A 25,171-nucleotide genomic window follows, 5' to 3' on the forward strand; every position below is an offset into this window, starting at 1 on the left:
CTGTTTTATAACGCTGCCATACTTATGAACAGAAGTTATCGCAGCTATCGATATATCGATAGTTAGTTCACACCTCTAATTGGGCGCGCATATTTGAAAAGCTTTTTATGTGAAAGGTGCTGTTTCAAATTGGAAATGGACTCAGAACTCAACAAAATAAATATGTTTGCAAAGACTTACAAAACAAAAATGTAATTGAAATATATAGGGATATAATTACCTCAGATTGCTTTGCCTTGCTTATCATTTTAAATCTATTTTCGTTTTTCCTGCAACTCTTGCTTCAAAATTTATAGTTTTCTTAAAAATGTCTAAAGGCACAGGACCATTGTCTAAGCTGTACAATATTACCATCGGTACTGTTGATAAATTTGTTCCAACCGCAGTTCAACCACTTTGGCAATCTCCAGCAGGTGAGTAAATCCATTAAATATGACTAACTAAATGTTTATTACTTTCCATTCAGGACCCCGCACTGTGTTTTTTTGGGCTCCATTTTTTAAATGGGTACGTTTAAATATCTAAAGATTTAATTTTAAATTTTAAACCCAGTCTGTAACTAACTTACTAGCTAACAATTAAAGTCAACCTAATTTTTCCAGTTTTTGCATTGCCTAATTGATTGATTGTCTTATAATTTTAGACTTTAGTGCTGGCTGGACTGAGCGATACGCTAAATCGCCCTGCTGCCAATATATCGCTAAATCAGTGCGCCACCTTGGCGCTCACGGGCTTGATTTGGGCTCGTTATTCAGTGGTTATAACACCAAGGAACTACAATCTTGTGGCCGTCAACATGGCCGTCTTTGTCATACAAGGTTATCTAGTGGCCAAGCACCTGAGATGGCGCAGCGAGAATTCTCGGAATGCGGTGTTCAATCATTCGAACTACCCAATTAAATCGGAGGATGATTGGTAGTAAGAGAAACAATTTATTGAAAGTTGTTTGAAATCATCTGAAATGAAGATGGAAGTAACCCAAATGCAAAGTGTCTGGGAACATTTTACTTTAATTCTTGAGAGTCTATGTAGTTAATTAAATAAGAGAAGGCCATTTAAGTTTCAATAAAGACCATTCTGTGCCAATAAATACTTTCCACATTGCGTTACACAACAAGCAAAGCCATTCAAACAATATTAACCAAAAAGTAGCCTAACAATGTGAAATCAATTTCGTTAGTAAGCAACGCCATCAAAATAAGAACAACCGCCATTTTTTTTAGTGCCGCTCTGAAGCTTTACTGTTTTTTATTTCTTTTTCTCTTATGCATTCTTGAAATCATCTTCGTATAGCTTCTGCTTGAAACTAAGAACTCTATCGGTAAAAATGTGTCACGCCCCCGATGTTCTGGGGCGATGGCTTGGGCATGTGACTTATGACTAGAGAACTATAATATAGGAGACTTTGTAATAATAATATGTCTAATAGATAGGCAATCGGCTTGGGGTCTCCGGCTGAGGTCCTGGATGCCGTGCCTGTGGTCCTTCGGACGACTGTGATAGTGCGCACAAGCTCCGATTTGATTGGTGATTGGTCGTCCTGTCGCCGGTCGTCCTGCAGCCAATGCGCTGCCTCCAAAAAGGACTCGTCGTTGGCCTCCTGGCCGGGAGGAGGGTGGTGTCCTCGGGTTGGGGGTTGTAGTCGATGGCAGCCCGGCAATGCAGTTGGCAGCACTCCTTTTGGCCATTCGCACACACTCACAGACTTTTTGCCCGGCCAACAGGCGTATACTTGATATATTACGTATACCACTCGATGCGCATGTTAGCGAGGCAGAGAATCCTTCTGGAATCCTAATGTGTGTGTGTGTGTGTGAAGGGCCTCTTGACACGTTGCCAAAGGAAATGCATTGCAGGGCGGCTGGCTGTCCCTCCATTTCCGGAGATTCTCCCTTTCGGCCGGGCTTCGTCGCCGCTGTGCGTTGCGATTGGTTGGTCAGACCTTCGGCGGTTGCAGCGGAAAATCGGCTCGACTTTCTGGGTCTCCTCCCCAATTGGCCAACGAGGTTTCCTTTAGGCCTTCAGCTTCTGCAATGGGTGTAAAAAAAGGACTCACATTAGTTTCGGCTGCCAAAATAAGACTTTTTTGTAGTAAAAGGACTTTCATTTAATCCCTACAAAATTTATTTTGGGAACGTACCAAAGAGCCGAATTTATTTTTGTACCACATACATTCTAACTACTAGCTTTTTATGAAAAAAAAATATTTTAAATTGCGAATATAAGCCACCTAGTTTATTTAAGATAAGACTGTAACAAGTACTGATTGCTATAAAAAAACGATATAGACAAAATGTAAGGCAGCATATGATACTATTTTAACAATGTAAATTCTACTTTGCCTTTAAAATAATTTTTTATGTCTCTCTTAATATAATTGGTAAGTATCGCATTTTTCGAAATGACACCTATTTAAATCTTTGGGGTTTTGTTAATGATCATTATTTATAAAATATCATTTCGTGGTCGTCTCCCCCAATCTTTATTCCTCCCGACCATCTATTCTAATCTTTAATTTTCATAGTCCTGGGCCACTGTGCCACGGCGTTGGTCTTTATTGGTGGAATGGGTAATGGGCCTCTGCCAAGATGGTAGCTTGCCAAAATCTTGCCTAGAATTTTTTCTCACGCTCGCTTCCAAAAAAAAAAAGTATAGAAAAGTGTAGGAAAAATGATGGGAAAGAAAGAAAGCATCTGAAAGACGGGCGGGATGGCAATGAACTTTATTGCGTAATGCGGAATCTTGGCAAGCGGCTCGATGAGATTCCACTGGGAAATCCCCCATGCCGATGCTGTCATGTAATTAAAGCGCCACCTGCCGGCCGATGCGTAAACAAATGAAGCCGACTTAATTTATGATCATGGAGTTTTGCCAATAAGTTTTCCAAGACGCGCGGCAGACACGCCGTCTGCTCCGATCGCTTGCCGGAACGAGCTGCAATTCCCGGCACCCTCATTTTATCTTCACACCGCCTGGATGAATGACTTCGGCAGAGTTTTCCCATTGACTTAGGTCAGGAACTGTATTATTGAACAGCTGCCAAATGCGGCGAGCCCCAAATATTATTCCTTCCAGGCAATTCCTTATCTTAATTTCACACGCACGTGTTAGGTTAACGTGAATTATGAGCCATGGGAAGTGGTCCAGAAATGTACCAGAAAGACTCCTAAACGATGCCAAGGGACAACACTTGCTTTTAATTGCCTGCGACACAGCTGCCTAATCAATTTATGTGCTTAGTCCGACAGTCATTGGCTCAGTGTGATAAATAACCATTCGGATATTTTGTCTCTTATTTTAACCATCCATTTGTCATTTTTGGACATGGTCAAAAAGACTTAATGTGGCAAATGAGTGATGGCATTGATGTGGTTTATATAACTGAATATCAGGAAATTCGAAAATGGGAATATATGTATAACAGTCAAACTAAACTGCCAAATGATTTTGCTTTTAGGGTTAAAACTAACACCTTTGGCACTTTAGGTAAGTCAATTTGAAGGTAAATACAATATATTCTTAAATAAACTATGTTTCATGGTACGGCAACACAAAAATACTTAATTGATGAATTTGCTCCTGGTTTAAATATAGTAAGGGTAAGCATTTAAAGCTGATAAGATTTAAAAAAAAATATATATGTATATTATAGATTTTCATTGTTTTGATACGTTCCGCAGACAAAACGAATTTGCACGGAAAAAATTGTGCAGGAAAATATATCCTATAGAAGGCAAAAAGTGCAAAGCTTTGACGTTAAAAACAAATTGCGTTGTCTTACAATTTCTTATTTCTTGGCGTTGTGCAGTGCCAGCTATATATGCATATGCTTTTTCATAGGAAGAATATCGCTTGTATTTATTTGTTCTAAAAGCCGAAATGTGAAATTCGCAATTTGGTTGCTTAAAAGTTGATTCCTATTTTCCCTCGTTTGGTGGCTGATTCTGCCTCATTTCGCCGTGTTGAATTTTTCATTTACCTTGCTATTTTCGGACACACTTGACGGGCAGAAGATCGAAGGCGAAAGGCGCAGAATAGCGATAAAAACGTCAAGACCGAAAGAGAAAAGCCCGAGAAAATTGCGCAGAACTGTCGCCTGCCCTTATGTACCCAAAAAAATAAACGTGTATATATGGGGTGGTTGGGGGGTCCACCAACTGTATTATATACCACATATAAATAGTATTCAGACTGCGGCTCTCTATGTGTTCTTGGATCTTTGAGTCGCGATGACGCGCAATTGACGCGGGCAAAGAAGCGTTGAAAGCGTCGCCGCTGCTTCTATTTTCGTGCTTCGTGGACACGACTAATACTTTGGTACCGACTGAGATATAGATTCGGATTCGGCAACAGATACAAATGCATCTGGGCGTATATTTCGTTTTAATCTATTTCAGTTGCTTCATTGAAATGTGCTCTTTTTTCTTTTCTGGTTCCATCTGTCTGTGTTTTTGCCTCTGTCTATAGGGCGGCGGCACAAATTGTAATTAGTGTTAGTTTTTCTTAGCTTTAATTAGAATTTGCTTAATTTGCACGTCGGCATGTGTTTTATGGTAAACAAATGAACCTTGAGATGCAGTTAGCCTGCAGTTTATTTATCGAATGTGCAAGCTTTTAATCAGGTTAAATTGGGGGTGAGCGAAGAAAGGGGAGGCCTGTTGCGCAATCATATTTATTGTTTAAAGCAGTACCCTTTCTATAAATTACATCATCAGTCAGGATTTTCATCTTCATTTGCATACAGATTTTTTGAAATATTTTTCCTTTCTTTAAAATATATTTAAATTGTATAATCACTATAATTATATAATATAATAATATAAACTTCAACATATAAGCATTATTAGATTATCTTTTTCTGCCATAATTATTCCCAAGCTAATATATACATTCCTATTAGTATAATTTTCGACTTTTTATATGTACACATGCTACATGTGTGGCGAAATTTTGGAATAATCTCATTTCCAACATTTCATATTTTATCACATTTATCCACGCAAGTTTCCTTTGCATTTTTTGTGAATATTTTTTAAAGAACAGGAACCACATTACGCTTTGTATTTATGTCTGCAAGATATAGCTTCACAGGTTTCATCTAATTTTATTAACTGCAATGAAAGCTGTAAAAAAAAGATATGGAGTGCATCTACAACACAGAGGCGTTGTCACAGCTGTAAAATCTGACGAAAACTGAAAGTCAATCAAAACAGCAGCGAAAGAAAAACCAAACAACCTAAAATGCGAAGAGATAAATAGAAAATCGTAATCGGAAAATTGGCAGGCTGCAAATATTAACTGTCTGCCAAAAACCGAAAAAGCAATGAACTTAAAATAAAAAAAAATTGCTTGAATATTGGCCAATAAATTTTACAAGACGTTGACAGTTGGCCAACAGCAAACGGCCTTGCCGAAGGCCAATCAAACGTCATTATTTCGTTTTCCCATGTGTGTCTGTGTTGGTGGGTGATAAATACAATCATAATGATAATTGGACACCTGTTGGCAACTGCTGGCTGGTGTCTGGCCAAGAATTCTTTGGCCAATTCAACAACAATCGGTGACGTAGCGACGAACTGGGCAGCTCGTCAAAAATGTGCGTCGGCAATTAAAATCATAATGAGAGTGCCAAGTTAGAGGCGCCACCCCGCAAAAGGAGAACCGCTGCCAAGGCCCAAATCCCAATCCCCACATGCCAGCCACGCGACTCGCATTCCACAGGATGCGTTGCCAACGATGATGCCAAAAATCTTGATGCCAAGAAGCGGCCGACAGCGGGCTGCGTTTGTTTATGTTTATGTTCGTGGCGTTTTGGGTTCCAGGGAATGAAGAACAGCCCATAGAAAAGGGCGGTAACGGTTGAAAAACGGCGAAGATGTCGGAAAGAGTTGGAAACACAACGATGGAGAAGCACGAATTCTCTACCTTTTATGGCAGTACGCCACAATTTTTAAACCGAACACTAAGAGATATTCTACATTAACTAGAACTTAAATATATAATTTGCATTTATTAATACTATATCAAATAAACATTCAAACACAATTGGAAAATACAAAACAAAATTCTTAAAAACATGCTAATGGAAATATTTAAACTACATGTAAGACTGCGAGTACTACTTTATGCTTTATTCTGTTTACAATAATAGTGAAACTCCCTTTTTTCGGAACATGGGACAATTCCTTCTTGGTAAGCCATTCAACTTTTAAGGTAGGGAAGTTGAATCATAAAGTAACGCCTCGCAAGATGGAAAATAGTTAAGTGTGGACACTGCAGCAGCAGAAAAATCACCACCGCAGACTTGTAGGCGCTGCCAATTGTAGACTGCGACAATGCGGCGTATACGTAATGCAGCAGAAGTCGCCATCCCCCGACCCGCACACATAACGTATACGCAGTGCAGGACAAAGTTGCGGGCCAAATGCATAACAAATAAATAACAAAGGCCTGACCATCATTATAAAAAAGGCAAAGGAGCGCCGAAGTTGCAAAAAAATGGAAGCGGACAGTTCAAAGGATAGCGGGCCGCACTAATAAGTTTTAAGAAAAATGAAAATGAAAAATCGTTTGTGCATTTTTATAAGTGCAAAAATATGCAAATAGAGTAAATCATTACTGGACTGGACCAAAGGCAGACAAAGTTCTTCCTCAGAGATTTTTTTGTTTTCGATGTTGATGACAGCAGAAGGAGCAGAAGGAAACGCTGGCCAAAATCATAATTTGGCGATTTATCTGTTTGTTTGCTTTATTTGCCCCGTCTAGGCCGTTGAGAATTATGGTTTTGTCTGAAGCCGACTACTCACAATGCAGAAGGAGGAGGAATAAATGTTCAGCTTCAATGCCGCCGTCGATATGCATTTAAAGTGTCTTTGACAAATTTCTCACTGGCAATTCAATTAGTTTTAATTGCTCGACTTGGCGGACGTTTAAAAATTCCACCCTTCGACGCCCGGCCATCAATAAAATCAATGCAGAGCATAAATCTTCAAGCCTTTCGCTGCACAGAATCGGAATTTGAATTCCGAATCGAATATCTGGCGGAAGGAAAGATAAAGCGCACTGACCAGCGGCGGAACGGGAGGACCTTTTGTTGGACATATGCAGCCAGTCAAGAGGAAAAGGAAGGACACAATGCCTTGGACTTGGCTTGGCTTAGTTGCCAATTTCCTGGCGAGAAAAAACGGGAGAATTATTTGCCAGGATGTCCGAAACATTGTTGGTGTCAACAAATTCCTTTTCAACGGCTGCAAAAAAATGTTCGACCATTGCCAGCTTGAAAAAAATGAACAGCGAGGCAAAGACAAAATTAATGTGGAGACATTAGGGAATGTCCTGCTGCTAGGATGCCCTGCTCTAAGTCCTTGGCAATTAAATATCGTGTTAATTTTTCGACTACCCCACTTTCTGGCCAATTAACTACTTGGAGAACAACGGGTAGATTTTTAATTGTTTTAATGGATCGTAAATCTCCTTGTACAACTTTTTGATTGCTGCAGCTAGTTGTTGTTCTTCTTCAGTGCAGACGCTCATAAATTTTGGAATTTAAAATTTCGAAAATACAACATATAACTAGGCAATTTTATGGCTCCCATCGAGAACTACAAAAGAAATAATTATTTGCCCAAATTTAATTGCCCTAAGTACATTGTACTCTGGCGTGTTTTTGTTTCCGTTCAGTCATAAAAGAATAAATCTGTCTGTGAGATTAATTTCTGATATATGAATTTCGTTTCATCTTGCCGGGATATGGATGTGGAATGAGAATGGATGGCTTTTTGGTCTGGCAAAAAATGTGGGTGGCATTATCCTTCTAACCCAGACAGCTCATCCTTGGTGGCTGTTCATTGAACCACGAGCAGTCGGTGAAGGGAATCGAAGGAGGCAAATCTCGGGCTGTAAAAGAGCTCTCTTTAACATTTTTGGCCAGGCCTATAAATTCGTTTGGGACCCTGACAAAATCCTAGATAGTTCTTCACCGGGCACGCCCTCCTGCAGCGCATTTAGCATTCCCGTTGTCATTTCTCGGTTGCATCGGGCTTATTTATGTGGCGCCAGGCTGTTTCCAGTGCGTTCCTCCCCTTTGGCCTCACTATATTTGGGGTTAAGGATTTACACTCTTTTGATGCGCGATTATTGCCACGTGGCAGAAACTCACAAAATTTCGGAGTGCTATAAAAGGTTAAGTCTGTTGCTACTGGATTCCATTCAATGATAATTGGTGGATTGAAGTATATAGAGGGGTGTAAGTCTTAACTTTTGTTAATGGCAAATTTTGACATGATACATTTTAAATGCTGGTGTCCTGCAGGTTTTTAAGCAAGTTTCATTCGGTTTCGTAAAAAACTAATTGTTAATAATTGTTATAATAAGATGGGATACAATTTAAAAACTCTAGAAGTTTGTATACAACTCCAAGGAAATTTTTTCTTAGATATGGTTTCTTTTTTAATCGTCTTATGGCTATATCAGCAATTTAAATCCACATGTAGTCCCTACTTACCATTTTGTAGCACTTTTCCGCGCTTAGATGTTTTCACTCCTTTGCCTTCCTTAGATATTGTAAATTCTTCCTCCTCAGCTGTGCTTACATCATATACTTTCACCACGCCGAAGACTTCCCGCGCTAATTTATTATGAGTTTATTATAATCGTTCGAAAGTGCTCATTATAAAGAAATATTTTTTCGTTATAAAACTTTTGACGTTGGTTTATAGACGTATTGTATTGCACTATGGTTAATCCTTGTGACTATTTCATATTTATAAGTGTATTTTAATATTGGGTTATAATAATTGCTCAATTTGCTGTTCGTTGAGTTGTTGGTTATATCATATGCGGTTATGGTTGATCCTAAGCACTATTTCAACTATTTGAAAAATAGTTATAGGGTGGTTATTTTAGTTTGTTGAGTGCTTGTTTGTTTTCAATTTCATTATAATGTGTTTGTCAAGTGTCGTCGTATTATATTTGCAGTCAAATGTTGTGACTTGCTTTTTTATTGTAAATTAGGGCATATATTATGCATCATTTCATTTCAATTTTTTTGTTGTATTTTATGTTTTGTTTTGGAAACTGATCTTAAAAGTTCCCTTTGGGATCTTAGTCCCTTGGGTAGTATTTAACATTGTTGAATATTCTTTTTTATATTTTTAGTATTGTTTCTTGGTGCATCCTTTGCTGGAGATCCCGATGTTCTGGGCGATGCTTATCCTTTGGGGCTTCGCTGGCGATTGCCCGGCTGCGTTTGACATGGTGCCGTGGCCAGGACGAGTCCTTTCATTAAGCCTGGCCAGATGAAACAATCAGCTCCTGCCAAATCGCTTGGGTCAGAGCCAGAGTGCCCAACTCCACGTCCCTTCATTCTTGGCACGTTGGTCAGTTCAGCTCACAAAGGCACACACTGTTTACACTCACTTTCTAGCACCACAGAGCAACTGGTTGTCGTTGGATGTTGTTGGCAGTTGCGGAGCAATACTCCTATTATTTAATTGTTTATCTGCTTTTTCTTAATTGCTGTATGATCGGGACGGACGGGAGTATCCGGCGAGCAGCGTCAGGTGTTGCGTACTGCCCAGGCTCCACTGTGGTCCATCGTCCAGTGGCCATAAGGCACTGTGTGTCTCTGTGACTGTGTGCCAAGCAGAAGCAGAAACTGAGGGAGCCAGCTGTCAATTGCCCTGATCTTGGCCCTGATGTTTGAGTTGGCTAATCAAACGCGGACCGTGGCCAAAAAAGTGCGCTGCGTTTCCTCCTCCTCCTGCTCTTCCGCCATCTCCTCCTCAGTTGGCCACATCCTGCGTCACCTGTTTTTGTTGTTGGCCGGCCACTCTTCTTGGCTGGCTACGCGTCAAATCGAGACCCAAACTACGCTCAATTGGCAGCCGTGCTGCCGTAGATGTTGCGGATCCAACCCGGACACGGACACGGTCCCAGGCCCGGACCCGGATTCAGATTCGGGCCGGGTCCGGTGTTGGCCGCCCTGCCAGCCTTTTGTTGGCTCGCCACACCAGACGCTACCAGTTTGTTGGCCAACTGACTGACGACTGGCCGCGCGGCCTGCCAAAAAGCGAGCCAGAGGCCCTCGAACGATTGCAACGTTCTGAATTCCCGTTCACGTTCCGTTCCGGCGTTCTCTTTGTCGCAGTTCGTCTCTGCTTTTTGTGTCGTCATCGTCGTCGGGGGCTTCTCCTTGCGTTTGCTCTCTCGCCCCCCGCATGCACTCAGAGAAATTGGAGATTTTCGTCTGAGGATTAATCGAATTAGCCTTGAGAATAATAGCAATAGTAAGAGTAATAAGATGGTAATGTTCTTGTTTGCCATTTTGAGCTACATGTTAGCTATTAATATTTTATTATCAGATTAAAAATATGTGCGTTAAAAAGAAAACTTTAAATAATTTGTAATATAATATACCTTGAAAAAATGTAACTTGTAAAATATGTGCGTTAAAAAGAAATCTTTAAATAATTTGTAATATAATATACCTTGAAAAAATGTAAGTTGGGTTTCATGAAAACAATTATAAGCACTTTGACAACGTATATACATGATATATAACTTCATTAGATATTATTTGTATTGGTAAATACGTTATATTATATCGATAAATATTTTTCCAAGTGTGTAAGGGCTACGCCTTTCTTGCATTGGCACATCCCGTCCATCCCGCTGCTCCGCCGTCCCCTGACCCCCGACCTTCGCCCAACTGGCGGAGCTCCAAGCGAACGATCCCCCTCCCCTTGGGGAAAATCGTGGCACTTCGTGAGCTCCTCGGAAAATGCTCGTCGCTGCGGCAGAGCTCGTTTGCCTCTGCTGCTGCGACTCTCTGCGCTGCCCGCTCGTTTTCAGAGCTTTTCAGTAATTTTGAATGTTTTTGAGATTCAAATATTAAATTATTCCAGATTCAGTAATGAGCACCAACAACAACATAATCAGATGATTTATGAATAGCACGTGGTAGTTGTGGCAAGGAACATGTTATTAATAAGGTATTTAACAAACAAAATGAAGATTTTTTAACTTCAGGTAAAATCGCCTATTAGAAAAGAATGGGTAAGTAAGTAGACAATACAACCAATGTATTACATAAGATAAGCATTGCAGTGTATTCCCTTTATTTAGATTCTAAATTTAAATGTTATATACTTAAAAAACATTATAAAATGCAGAACAATCTTCCTATTAAACCACAAAAACAATGCTGAGCTCGGAATAAATCGCTTGAAATGAGTAATCATATTGTTATTTCGCCAAATTGTTTTGGTAAAAGAAAATCAAGTTGCGCTAGGTAGTCTCCAAAGCAAGAAACTATTATTCCAAGCCAATTATGAACGCAGTTGCAGTTGGTAGCAAAGCAAGCAGATCTTCGAAAGATATATTCATAAATACATGGCTGCTTTTCGACAAACGCATAAACGCTGCCATAAAATTAGAATTTAAATGACGCACTAAAAATTTCAAAAACTACAAAGGAAGAAAGCAAATCGGGAGTAGCGAAGACCAAACATCGAACAACGAAGGGCCGAAAGGAAAGGCCCTTTGAGAACTCCTTGAGCTAAATGAATGCAAATGGTCAACAGGTTTTAGCACATGCAAGGACACATCTTCGCAGGGCATCGATGCCAATCAGAATAAGTGGACTTAGGGGTGTCCCCAGCTCCATCGGGGAATGGAGCACCAGCCATACGCTCTCATCCTGAGTGGATACTTTGTCTGAGTTATGAAACGAGTGGCGCCAGTGTAAAAATTTTATGCAAGCGCAAAGCAAAAATCTCGATGTAAAATTTTAACCAGTGCTAATAAATTTCTAATAAATGCATGTTAGGTAAAGGCCACAATGTTGCAGCGGCACTGATAAAACCGCATCTTTGGCAAGGACAAATATTTTATAATTTAAAAACAGTTATGACAACTATTTACAATTCAAGTCTTAAATTTTACACAAAGATGATACAACGCTTAAAATAACTATGCATATTGGGCTTTAAACACTATATTCATTTACAGTTTTATTAAAAAAAATTAATAGGCAGAAATCTTTTATTTTTTTGCAGTGTATTTCTAGGGTCGCAACTCGCGTGTGTTAATTGAGCACCGATTACGCGGCCATTAATAGGAACCACCCGCCAAAGGACGAAGGACGCAGTCATTTAACCATCGGCAGCAAAAAGTGTGACAACAATGCGAGCCACACGTTGACCGCAGCAGCACGTGCTGCCAGAGGGCAAAACAAGTTCTCTCCTCCGGATGCCTCATGCCGGAGCACCACCTGCCCTCCATCTAATGCCATCGCCATGCGATTCGGGTGGAACTGCTGTTGCTGTCGCCCTGTTTCCGCTACCAACTAAACGTTTATTTATTGCCCGAACAGCGCCAAAGGACAACAACGCCATCCCCGATCCCCAAACCACTTTCCCCGTCGAATTCCTGCACCACTTCAGCGAGACAAAGGCCAGGCCAAAGATAAACATGCGAGTTCGTGGTAGGTTGGCTTCCATGTAAGAGATGACTTTTGGAAAAGGCTTGAAAAAAACTTGAAAATTTTAACTTAAACGTAAAATTTATGTGCTCAACGATTTGTATACAAATGTGAAACGGTCTACACAATCATATTGTAAGGTTGCAAAAACAGGGAATATTTTATAATTATTTATTTGACATATTATACCTATCGTGTTGAGTAATTTTATTATTTGATTGACTGCTATAGTGCTTAAATGCCTGAACTGTGCTGTCCTTCATCTTTGATAATTCCTTAATTTATTTTTAATATTTTTAAATCTGGGCAATGTCCTCCATTTTTCAAAGTTCGCCCTAGTGTTCACTATACACATATCCCTCTGTACTGTGCATCTCTTCACTGTTGCCAACTGTTCTTTTAACTGGGCAGTAAGAGCCCATTGAAAAGCGGGCAGGGAATCTGGGCTGAGAGCAAAAAGCGAAAGGTCGCCACACATCTTGATTTTTGCCAAACAAAACATTTTTCGAGCACTTGCTCTCCGAGACGGTGGTGGCTATAACTGTATTTGGTTATGTTAGTCACGTGGCCTCCACTTGGCTTTTGCCAAATTGCTGGACACCAGAGGAGGGGGTCCGTGGAAAGGGTTTAGTTTTCTTGGCCAGAAAAACCGCACTATTTTTTTATTGGTATCCAAGGACTTTGTATGGAAACGGACTGAGGGAAAGTTCCTGGAGTTTGGTTACAGTAAATGATTCAATAGAAACACCATTAATAAAGTTATTATTTTGCAAACCTATGAGATATTTCTTAAAATATAAATTAGAATTGAGTAGCTTCCTATAGCTGCAACCCGGGATAGACCAGCAAAGGATTAAATCCTTCGCCCTACCATTTAAACACTTTTTGACTTAGCAAAATATGTTAGTCTGTTAGCCTTATCTGCACTCCTTTTTATAAGCCCTTTAAGCCCCGAAAAACGTTAGGTTTTCTTTTATTTACTTGAGCACCAACAGGAATTTCTAATCGTGTTCCTGGAAATTACCTTCCATCCGTTTTTCGGTTTTTGCCAAAGGCGTTGAGTTGATAATTTCCTAAGCCCGCACAAAATGCCGAGCAGAGACAATGAAGAGTCACCCACATTATCGTATTGTTTTCAGGTCATTAAGTTTGCCCACAGACGGCGATGGAAAACAGACCGAACAGAAGAGCCAAGGAATGTGTAAGTTAGGCGAATAGAAAAACAATTGAAAATTGAAGTGGCAATTAAAGGTTGTCCCCTTTTCCGAGGAGAATATTTAAGCCGAACTGGGATAACAATTTAATGCACATATGCCGAGATTTATGTGTTTTGAACGCAGGGCAAGACAAAAGCGACATTTCGTTTTAGACAATATTTTTCTTTTGGGGAAAAAGCAGCAATCCGAGTATGAGGATGCCATAAAGAAGGAATCATCCCGTTCCGCTGCCATTTAAATGTACGAAATTGTTTTTGCCGCTTGCTGGCATCCTCTGACAGGATGCGAAAACGTTTGAATATTCCTTCCTCTGCCCAGAACATTGTATCCTTTTTCTGTCTCCACATATATATATTTATTCTGTTTTGTCGCTGTCGGCGATTTTTTGCATGGCCGCGTATTTGGCATCGCGATAGCGCCAGGAATTGTCTGCCCAGCACCAGAAAATGCAGTTCAGATATCGGCCATCGAGTCGACAGGGGGCTCTGCTGGAGTTTCCCCCTCCCCCTCCGAAGATTGAAGAACCTCAGCTTAGACGAACACCATCCGCATATTAATTTAATTTGCCTTGTTGACTCGGTCGGTCAGCCGTCTCGTCTGCATTCAAAATGCGTTTTTATGCAGTGCAGAAAGGCAGTGGAAAATCACATAAATACGCGAAAACATTCGTCATTTGCATTCAAGTGGGCCTCTATGGGGTTTTCTTTGATTTTTTCATCAGATTCTGACCTAAGTTGAATACTTTTGGTTCTTCGAAACCAGGGCAAACTTGCGGACTTGTCTTGCTGTGAAAGTTTCACCGTTGCCAATGCTGTGATTTGTGCCGCACCTGGCAAACGGCAGCAGAACACCACGTGATTGATGCAAATCCTGGTTGCATGATTACAAAATTGCTTCGAATATTATTATTATTATTAAATATATGGATATAATAAATTATAGGTTAGAGAAAGGAGTTATATTTGTGCTTTTATTATAAACGTGGAATTCATTTAAAAATCAATCTTTAGTTAGTCAGGTGTATTCGTGATAAGTAATCAAGTGGAAGTGGGCCTCTACTGCGACCCTTTGTGAAGTGATTCTGGGTTCCATTTATTAATTTAATATTCATATTTTCTCCTCTTTTTGTTGGGTAATGTCTTTTTTTATTTAATTTATATGAAATTAGGTGCAAAGCAGTTGAACTTGAAAACTGAATGTAACCGTGAGGAATCTCTAAGGCTGTTGCTTTGCTGCAGTATATCTCCGCAGTACGAATAAAGGGTAGCTTATAGTCTTTTGATTTTCCTACACCTGTGGCAGCATATGCTTTCACTTAATCACCAAATTGTTTAGGCAAAAATAACTTTAAGAACATGCAAGTCAAGCGCACTTATTCGTACAACTTTATAATGACAAAGGACTGCGCCAGTCAACATTTGCGGCGTCGACATATTCCCAACAGGTGTAGACGCCACATCCAATTGCAAAGCTATTTTCGGTCATGGGAACGATGACATCGTTGTAGTGCTCCTCCTATTCCGACGTGGCTATAAATATGTGTATGTAAATATTTGTGGCGATGTGCAGCTGGAGAGGCAACTAAATGCATCTGCAGAACTCCGCAGATCAACTTTAACCCGCAAGAATCGGAAGTGAATGGTTATGGCCACCCACAACATTGCGGCACAAAACACTTGAACCAGCAGCATCACCAGCAGCTTTTCCACCCACTTTTTTGTTTGAGTTATTTTACGAGTTTTATTGGCTTTTATTGGCAACGAGATTTGAATTTTTCAAAACGACACTTGCCGGTTGTCCTGGCATTTGGCCCTGCTTCCCTCCCTTTTTTGGCTTAATCGTTAGTCATTTTTTATGGCCAGTGTTTCGCCTGCAGGTGCAGTCCGGACATATGAACCCACATCCTGGACATAACTTAACCACTGATTGCACTTTTATGGCCGAAAGTTGCTCCTCCGGAAAACAGGCAACATTTTTTTTGATAACTACCGCAAACTGCTAATTAACTGTTGACTACCAAGAACGGTTTAATCCTTTAGCCTTAAATGGCTAACCATCAAAGAGAAGACTGGAAAAAAGTGGGCAAATCGGCGACAATGCCATTCAAAGTGTGCCGCATAATGGCAGCCGACAGACAACTTGCTAATTTTCATGCGCCATTTAAGGGGCGAATTCTTTCGTTGAGATAAAAGGGAAATCTCTTCTCCATTTCGCCTGTCACGAATTCACTTGACAACTCTTTTTCCTCTGCAATCGTTGTTTTTTTCCCAATGCGACAAGCCAAGCCTCCTTTGGAGCTACTTAAAATTCAGTGCCTGGCATAAACATCCTTAAGCATCCTTGCCAGTCAACAGTCGGCAGTCAAGAGTGCCAGCAATGCGCTTTAACGATATGTCAGAGATTAGAGAGCGTTACAAATGAATGCTGTGGCAATTAATTGGGGGAATTACATTAAGAATTAGAGAGTAGAACGGGGATATAGGGTATGCATAGATCTGGTATCGTTGAAGTACGGAGGTATTTTAGTTTTATCAACTCAATAAATTCTCAAAATTATGACGTTTCTTGCCATATGTCACTTACAAACTAAATATATTTAAAAAAAAACAATTATTTATTTACCATTTTTAACATAACCATCATCATATATTGTATCACTCATAACAATTGCTTTACCCTTCGTTAGTAGCAGCTTTCAGCCAGAGTTCTTTATCCATTATTATGTTCGCTCACCACTCCCCTTGCCAAAATAAATGCAATAATAACCACAATAAAAATCTGTAAAAATGAGCATTACATGAGCTGGTCCCATATGAATGAAATAGAATAACCGCCAGCGGCAAACGCGAAACAAAGCAAACAATAATTTCCCTCATATATAAAAAGGACTCGAGGAGTGGGCGAAGGACTCGTTGTGCTGTGGGCCAAGTCGAAACGGATGTACAAATTGCAAGGCATAATTCAAATTGTTTGACTTTTTGACAATGACTGCGCCAGTTTGTACTCCCAATCCCTTAAAAAAATATCCAGATAGCCTCTTATCTTGGCATATGTTCCATGAACTGAAAACTGGCGCCATTCGCCTGCAATATTTTTCTAGAACTAAGCTATAAATTAAAGAGCTCCACTGCAGTCTCTGCAAATTTAAGGTTCTCGCACTCTATAGTAACCATGCGCATGCATGCGTGTGAGTCACATTAATTAGCTAAACTGCCAAAAAGTGCGCTTAAAAAGCAATTAAATGTGATTAGCATAAGTTTGCTCCTCACTCGAAATAGGAGTATACCATATATTTTCCAAAAATTGTTAAATACTTTTTGGCATCTGGGACGGCGCAAAAATCGCTGAATACTTTCGGGCGACTGCCATTAGGTTCGAATGGGTTCTGGCGGTTTTCTGGCTCTGGCCTTAAAACCATTCGACTTAATTAGTTGGCCGACGCCAACAGTCGACGCCCCCGTCGATTGCTGTTTTTCTCATTTTTTGGACCGAACAACTATGAATTTATTTGACACTTGAATAAATGCGGTTTTGCGGCAGCCAAAAACGAGGAAAAATGGTAGGAAATATATATTTTTCAAAATGGATTTGCCAGCAGCCAAAAGGCTCTTCCCCTGCGACCGGGTGTCGACACACATGGTTGATATATAACCCATGTCGTGCTCTTGTTCCGCAGTTCGATTCACAGCGTTTCCTGATTTCCTTACCCCAAAGTCAGTCAGGATGTTCAGGGGATACTCGTATCAAGGGTATTCCCGGCTGGTTGGGAGGCGTGTGTGTACTTAGCGTTTTGTAAAATGCCATTTTCTGGGCCCTCCCTAATTTATGAATGCCGCGCTTCAAGGCGGTAATTGTGATGTGCGAGTGTGGTGTTGTGTGCAGAGTGCACTTTCGGCGAACAAAGGACAACGACCAACGGGCAATGATGTCATCTGGGGATGGAGTTGCGGATTAGAAGGTGACTGACTCCAAGGATGCCTGATGGTGAAATACACAACTAAATTATTTTCTAGTTTGCCTTTAGCTTAAATGCGCACTTTTTTGCTTACTAATGATTTAAACCTTTAAAAAATTAACAAAAAAAAAACAAATTTGTTAAACCGTTGACAAATAGCTATTGGTGCACATAAAATAGGCCATTTATATAATTTTAGACTTTAAGCAGCTTAGTCCATTAGCGACTTTCACTTATTCTAACAAGCTAGCTGATCTTTTAGCCCAATGCCTTAATTGCACAAATGCCTCGAAATCACGACCTTTCTCACAAATTTCCAGTATAATTCAACCATATAAATGGCTGTGCCTATTTAATTTGACCATTTACAAGCCAACAGCACGTCAAACAATTAGGCAAACCATAATTGAATAGGCGAAATGGTATTACGAATAAAATATAATCATTCGGGGTATTTTTAAAGGCAAGTCGAACACCTTTTGATAGCACTGACTTTATTAATTCGAGCCATTTAAATTCATCGCCCTGCCCGGCGAAAACTGTGCAATTTGCTCTGTGACCACAGTCCGTTCAAGTGAGTCGACCGTATCGCACACACGTACTTTTTTGCTGCGCCGTCGATTAAAAATAGTAAATAAATCGGCAAAATGTTCTGCGCCCTATCAACGTTCATCACTTTTGTTGGCGTTTATGCCCTGGCCTCTTATCTCTACGAGCAGTTAAGAACGCCGTACAAATTGCTCAAAATCAGGTATTTCAGCGACTCTAGGCCCACCCTCAAGGAGCGTTTCGGAGATTGGGCCGCTGTCACGGGGGCCAGCGATGGAATTGGCAAGGAATACGCCAAGGAGCTGGCCCGCCAGAACATCAATGTGGTCCTGATCGCCAGAAGCGAGGAGAAGCTCCAGGCGGTTGCCAAGGAAATCGGTAAGTGAGGAGGTGGTGAGAAAATGTTAACTTACTGCCAAATATTAGTAATCTACGGTGTGACTATACACTTTTTTGACCGTTTTTATAATCGGTAAAAGATAAAAAAGCTGAAAAATATTTTACTTACTTACTGGTTTACTTAATTATGTTGTAAAAGCAAAAGTAAAATCCAGTAATTATAAGAACAAACAAGTTCAATAGCTTTGAATTTTTGTTAAATGGATTTGTTGACTGTGGTTGTGATTGCTCCCGTTAAATGGCTAGCTGTAACATAATTGTCAAAACAACTTGACATTTTTAAAGAACTCGCCAAGCACTTGTCGAAAATATGATTGCAAGTCATGCGATTTTTATTTGGACATATATGTCGATTTACATCTAATTTTAGTAAGTGATATTCATACCAGTTACTCGTACAGTAAAAGGGTATACTAGATTCGTTGAAAAGTATATAACAGGCAGAAGGATCGGTAGCGGAGTCGATCTGGCCATGTCCGTCCGTTGTCCGTCTATATGTCCGTCCGTATGAATTTCGAGATCTCAGGAACTATAAAAGCTAGAAAGTTTAGATAAAGCGTACAGACTCCAGAGACATAGACGCTAGTTTATTGACTCATGTTGCCACGCCCACTTTAACGCCCACAAGCCGGCCAAACCTGACACGCCCACACTTTTGAAAATGTTTTGTATATTTTTGTCAGATATGTAAATTTCCCTCGAATTGCCAAACATCTTTCTACCACGCCCACTCGAATGCCCACAAGCCGCTAAAAACTGTCAGTGTGGAAATTTCCTCTTCGCACTAGCTGAGTAAAAGGTAGTCAGGGATCTCGATTATAGCATTCTCTATTTTTTTCTTTTATTTTGTTTGATTTCAGCGGAAAACGGTGCCGATGTTAAGACTAAGATTGTGATAGCTGATTTTACCAAGGGCTCGGAGGTCTATGAGCACATCGAAAAGGAAACTGCCAATATACCCATTTCTATACTTGGTAAGTAGCATTAAATAAGCTGGTAGATCTGAACGGATTAATTTTACAGGGATTAATAAACTCACTATATCGCAGTAAACAACGTTGGAGCCGGCAAGCCGACATCATTGCTGAAATGGAATCAGGAAGACACCCAAAACATCATTGACACCAACGTGGTGGCCGTTTCCCAGCTGTCTCGCATCTTCTTCCAGCGCATGAAGGCGTCTAAGATCAAAGGAGCCATTGTCAATGTGAGTTCCGGTTCGGAACTCCAGCCCCTGCCCTATGGAGCCTATTACGCCGCCTCAAAGGCGTACACCCGTAGTTTAACCCTGGCTTTATACCATGAGGCGAAGCCCTATGGCATCCATGTGCAACTGCTGTCCCCGAACTTTGTGGTCACTAAGATCAATTCGTACTCCAGGCAGATCATGAAGGGTGGTCTCTTCATCCCATCGGCTTCGGCTTATGCCAAGAGTGCGGTTAATCAGCTGCGGGACGAAGTGGACGAGACTTCTGGTTACCTGTGGCACCATGTCCAAAATGCTGTGGCCACCGCCTTCACCTGGCGAGTGCGAACCTATGTCGCCTGTAAATTGTTCAAAAAAATATCCAACAAAAAATAGCTGAAGTAGCATTTAAAATGGATTTCGCAAGCCAAAAATTTATATTTAACAGTGTAAATACTCCTTGGCAGTTTTTAATCCAGTCCATTTGAGCTAACTATAGTTTGCTATATTTATATTTGTAATATTAACAATATTAATAACATAACATTACTCCGCAGTGGGAGTGCGAACCAGAAATTTTAATCTCGACACACGAACATGGATCCTGTTCAAGAATATACACATATATATACATATATCAAAGGAGATCAGAGAATGAGGTCCCTCGGTTGTGGTCTGTTGAGCCTCCGTGGTGGTGGAGTTCTGCACAGTGCATTTATCAGCCGATTCCTCAGTCTTTTGTGGTCACGACTCGAGTGCTGGTTGATTTTAAAGACCGTGGTCATCATCAAATCTCTGTGCAGGGAGGTGTTTCGCACAAACCACTCGCAACCGGTGATGAGTCTCGCAGCCCTGTTTTAGATAAGCAGGTTCCTTCTGATTTGGCTACCGCAAGCCAACCCCACCCGTTGACACCCGTACTTCCATGATGGATCTTATTGTACATTCTTACGTTGTTGGATAGTGACAATTTACTGCGCGACCGGTGTAGCCTATAGTGCTTTTGCTCGTTTTGATACCAGTCACAAGGCGCGTTAGGCTGAGGGCCTCCTTTATGTAAGACGAATGGTGGCGTATTCCGTTTAAGGGTGTAGCAACATTGGTCGACTTGCCGCTATATTATTGGTTCACTCCGAAAGCCTTGTTGCAAAGACCTGGATGACTTCAGAAACATCGGCAAATGTAGCCCGCATCCACACTATTCTCTATGATAACTTAAAGTCCTTGTTCAGCATCATCAAGGCTGAACTGGAACCGTACCTCCGGTCGAATTAGCAAAGGGCTTTGGAGAATAAATTCGGTCAATGGAAAGGTAAGATTTTCGATCTAAATAAGAAATTCAATTCAAATGCGGGGTGTGGTGTGCGAGGTGTGGGTTGCACTATCTGAGAAAGATTATAAGACTAACAACAGTGTAAAAAATTATCAAAACATTTTTCAAAAGTGTGGACGTGGCAGTTTTTAGCTGTTTGTGGGCGTTAAGATGGGCGTGGCAACATGGCTCAACAAACTTGCGCTGCGTCTATGTCTCCGAAGTCTGCAGCTTTTATAGTTCCTGTGATCTCGACGTTCATACGGACATACGGACGTTCGAGGACCTGTTTTATAATAATTTATTTTGTGTGATCCATACAACATTTTAGAAAAAAATGGGACGGGCAAAACAAAAAGCTTTTTAATAATGATTAGGAAAATCTATTTCCTTAAATATAATTGTCGATAAGGAAATTAATCTACCAATCATCATGACTTTCTTTTTAAATTCACGTTGTCAGCATGAATAGTGTGTGCGTGGGGTTTAAGAAATTTGAAAGTCGAATAAGAAACGTTCATACGGACGGACAGACGGGCCGACAAACGGACAAGGCCAGTTTGCCTCGGCAATTAATCCTGATCAAGAATATATATACTTTATAATAATCGGAAACGCTTCCTTTCACCTGTTACATAGTTTTCAACGAATATTGTATACCCTTTCACTCTACGAGTACCGGGTATAAAAAGTACCTAAAATTAAAAAAAAAATGTAATGTTTGAAACCGCTAACAAAAACCTGTTGATATGCATTTTGCTTATTAAATTGATATTATTTTAGACATTAAATAGCCTAATCCATTAGGCACTTTCCCTTACTAACAAGAAATAAAATAAGGAACAATCTTTTGGGGTATCTTTACGGCAGGTCTAAAATCTTTTGATAGCACTGACTGCTATTCAAACCATTTAAATTTATCGCCCTGCCCGGCATAAACGGAACAACTTGCTCTGTGACCACAGTCCGTTTCAGTGAGTCAACCGTATCGCACACACGTACTTTTTGCTACAGCCGTCGATAGTTACAACAGTAATAGTAAAAAAGTCGTCAAAATGTTCTGTACCCTATCAACGTTCATCACTTTCGTTGGCGTTTATGCCCTGGCCTCTTATCTCTACGAGCAGTTAAGAACGCCGTACAAATTGCTCAAAATCAGGTATTTCAGCGACTCTAGGCCCACCCTCAAGGAGCGTTTCGGAGATTGGGCCGCTGTCACGGGGGCCAGCGATGGAATTGGCAAGGAATACGCCAAGGAGCTGGCCCGCCAGAACATCAATGTGGTCCTGATCGCCAGAAGCGAGAAGAAGCTCCAGGCGGTTGCCAAGGAAATCGGTAAGTGAGGAGGTCGTTTCCAAATAATTAATTTATGTTTCGGATTGTGGAACTAGCTTTAAGTTAAATAAATGAGCTATTTATTTACCTCACAAAAGTATTTCGGCATTTTTGAGCGAGCAACAAGTGGAAAATTGAATTTTTTGAGCTATGACCTGATATACTTTCTGATATGGTGGTAATAAAAATTTGATTCAGCGTGCCATAAAATAAAATTATCAGACTTTTGAATAATAAAGCCATTTTGAATAAAAAGCCATCATTCTCGTTAGTTTTTCACCCTTTAGTTGCTTTTGGGACATTTCCGATTGTCATTTACCTATATTATTTCTTAATTGCTATAGGCATTAGTTAAGCCCAAATTACCACCGATTACCAATTTTGCATGCTTTTCGGAAGAAATTGTGTTTAATACTTTGATGCATAATGAAGTTTTGTTGTGGGTGGGGAGAAAATGTTAACTTACTGCCAAATATTAGTAATCTACGGTGTGACTATACACTTTTTTGACCGTTTTATGATCGGTAAAAGATAATAAAGCTGAAAAATATTTATAGTTCGTTTACTTAATTATGTTGTAAAACCAAAAGTAAAATCCAGTAATTATACGAACAAACAAGTTCAATAGCTTTGAATTTTTGTTAAATGGATTTGTTGACTGTGGTTGTGATTGCTCCCGTTAAATGGCTAGCTGTAACATAATTGTCAAAACAACTTGACATTTTTAAAGAACTCGCCAAGCACTTGTCGAAATTATGATTGAAAGTCATGACGATTGACATCTATTTTGTTCCTTTATTTTTTTTTAATTTAGCGGAAAGCGGTGCCGGTGTTCAGACTAAGATTGTGATAGCCGATTTTACCAAGGGCTCGGAGGTCTATGAGCACATCGAAAAGGAAACTGCCAATATACCCATTTCTATACTTGGTAAGTAGCATTAAATAAGCTAGTAGATCTGAACGGATTAATTTTACAGGGATTAATAAACTCACTTTATCGCAGTAAACAACGTTGGAGTCGGCACGCCGACAGCCTTGCTGAAAGTGAGTCAGGAAGACACTGAAATCATCATCGAAACCAACGTGGTGGCCGTTTCCCAGCTGTCTCGCATCTTCTTCCAGCGCATGAAGGCGTCTAAGACCAAAGGAGCCATTGTCAATGTGGGGTCCGGTTCGGAGCTGCAGCCCATGCCCTATGATGCCTTATACGCCGCCTCGAAGGCGTACACCCGTAGTTTAACCCTGGCTTTATACCACGAGGCGAGGCCGTATGGCATCCATGTGCAACTGCTGTCCCCGAACTTTGTGGTCACCAAGATCAATTCGTACTCCAAGCAGATTATGAAGGGTGGTCTCTTCATCCCATCGGCTTCGGCTTATGCCAAGAGTGCGGTTAATCAGCTGCGGGACGAAGTGGACGAGACTTCTGGTTACCTGTGGCACCATGTCCAAAATGCTGTGGCCACCGCCTTCACCTGGCGAGTGCGAACATATGTCGGCAGTAAATTGTTTACATAAATACCCGACAAAAAAAGCTGAAGTAATTGTGATGCTATACAAATACAGAACAAAAGCAAAAAATATATATATCAATGTAAGCAAATGAAATGTTATTTTGACATTGATTAAGAAAAATAGATTTCTTGTTATACCCGTTACTCGTAGAGTAAAAGGGTATACTAGATTCGTTGAAAAGTATGTAACAGGCAGAAGGAAGCGTTTCCGACCATATAAAGTATATATATTCTTGATCAGGATCAGTAGCCGAGTCGATCTGGCCATGTCCGTCTGTCCGTCCGTCTGTCTGTCCGTCTGTCCGTCTGTCCGTCTGTCCGTCTGTCCGTCTGTCCGTATGAACGTCGAGATCTCAGGAACTACAAAAGCTAGAAAGTTGAGATTAAGTATACAGACTCCAGGGACATAGACGCAGCGCAAGTTTGTCGATTCATGTTGCCACGCCCACTCTAACGCCCACAAACCGCCCAAAACTGCCACGCCCACACTTTTGAAAAATGTTTTGATATTTTTTCATTTTTGTATTGGTCTTGTAAATTTCTATCGATTTGCAAAAAAACTTTTTGCCACGCCCACTCTAACGCCCACAAACTGCCCAAAGCTGCTACGCCCACACTTTTGAAAAATGTTTTGATATTTTTTCATTTTTGTAATGGTCTTGTAAATTTCTATCGATTTGCTAAAAAACTTTTTGACGCGCCCACTCTAACGCCCACAAACCGCCCAAAGCTGCTACTCCCACACTTTTGAAAAATGTTTTGATATTTTTTCATTTTTGTATTAGTCTTGTAAATTTCTATCGATTTGCCAAAAAAACTTTCTGCCACGCCCACTATAACGCCTACAAACCGCCAAAAACTGTCTTTAAGACTCTCCTTCTCCCTTCCACTAGCTGAGTAACGGGTATCAGATAGTCGGGGAACTCGACTATAGCGTTCTCTCTTGTTTTATTATTATTTAGGCATGGCAGCTACGCCTTTGTATGCTTGTAATATTTACAACACTAAAAACAGAAAACAAGAGGGAAAAGAAAGCGGCTAATCGTCATCCAAACAATTAGAGACGTCAAAGCATTATAAGCATATATTTAAGCACTACTTAAATTTCTTAGAGCTAGAATACATCAAGCAAAAATTTAAGGAAACGTAACCCGCTAATTATCATGCCCTTATGAAGTTGGCTCCTATGCAGATTCGTACTTTGGACTTCAACTCTCTAAGCG

The 25,171-nt window shown here is 40.4% G+C and overlaps 3 protein-coding genes and 1 pseudogene across 3 annotated transcripts; 3 read left to right on the forward strand and 1 right to left on the reverse strand.

Annotated features, from left to right (window-relative positions):
* The first annotated feature begins 221 nt into the window (after nucleotides 1-221).
* LOC120445238 (mitochondrial pyruvate carrier 2) lies at nucleotides 222-1,090 on the forward strand. The gene is made up of 3 exons (XM_039625504.1): nucleotides 222-413; nucleotides 467-507; nucleotides 644-1,090. The coding sequence occupies exons 1-3, from the start codon at nucleotides 308-310 to the stop codon at nucleotides 917-919; spliced, it is 423 nt and encodes a 140-aa protein (XP_039481438.1). The 5' UTR covers nucleotides 222-307; the 3' UTR covers nucleotides 920-1,090.
* Nucleotides 1,091-1,213: 123 nt separating this feature from the next.
* On the reverse strand, nucleotides 1,214-2,020 carry LOC120445239 (annotated as a pseudogene).
* A 16,202-nt stretch (nucleotides 2,021-18,222) lies between these two features.
* Nucleotides 18,223-20,363, forward strand: LOC120446387 (hydroxysteroid dehydrogenase-like protein 1). The gene is made up of 3 exons (XM_039627323.1): nucleotides 18,223-18,580; nucleotides 19,462-19,575; nucleotides 19,651-20,363. The coding sequence occupies exons 1-3, from the start codon at nucleotides 18,301-18,303 to the stop codon at nucleotides 20,181-20,183; spliced, it is 927 nt and encodes a 308-aa protein (XP_039483257.1). The 5' UTR covers nucleotides 18,223-18,300; the 3' UTR covers nucleotides 20,184-20,363.
* A 1,695-nt stretch (nucleotides 20,364-22,058) lies between these two features.
* LOC120446388 (hydroxysteroid dehydrogenase-like protein 1) lies at nucleotides 22,059-24,069 on the forward strand. The gene is made up of 3 exons (XM_039627324.2): nucleotides 22,059-22,434; nucleotides 23,249-23,362; nucleotides 23,438-24,069. Exons 1-3 carry the CDS (start codon nucleotides 22,155-22,157, stop codon nucleotides 23,950-23,952), a joined length of 909 nt encoding a protein of 302 aa, XP_039483258.1. The 5' UTR covers nucleotides 22,059-22,154; the 3' UTR covers nucleotides 23,953-24,069.
* The last annotated feature ends 1,102 nt before the right edge of the window (nucleotides 24,070-25,171 follow it).

The sequence above is a fragment of the Drosophila santomea genome, chromosome 2R (genome assembly GCF_016746245.2).
Source record: "Drosophila santomea strain STO CAGO 1482 chromosome 2R, Prin_Dsan_1.1, whole genome shotgun sequence".
In the NCBI taxonomy this organism is placed as follows: Eukaryota; Metazoa; Arthropoda; class Insecta; order Diptera; family Drosophilidae; genus Drosophila; species Drosophila santomea.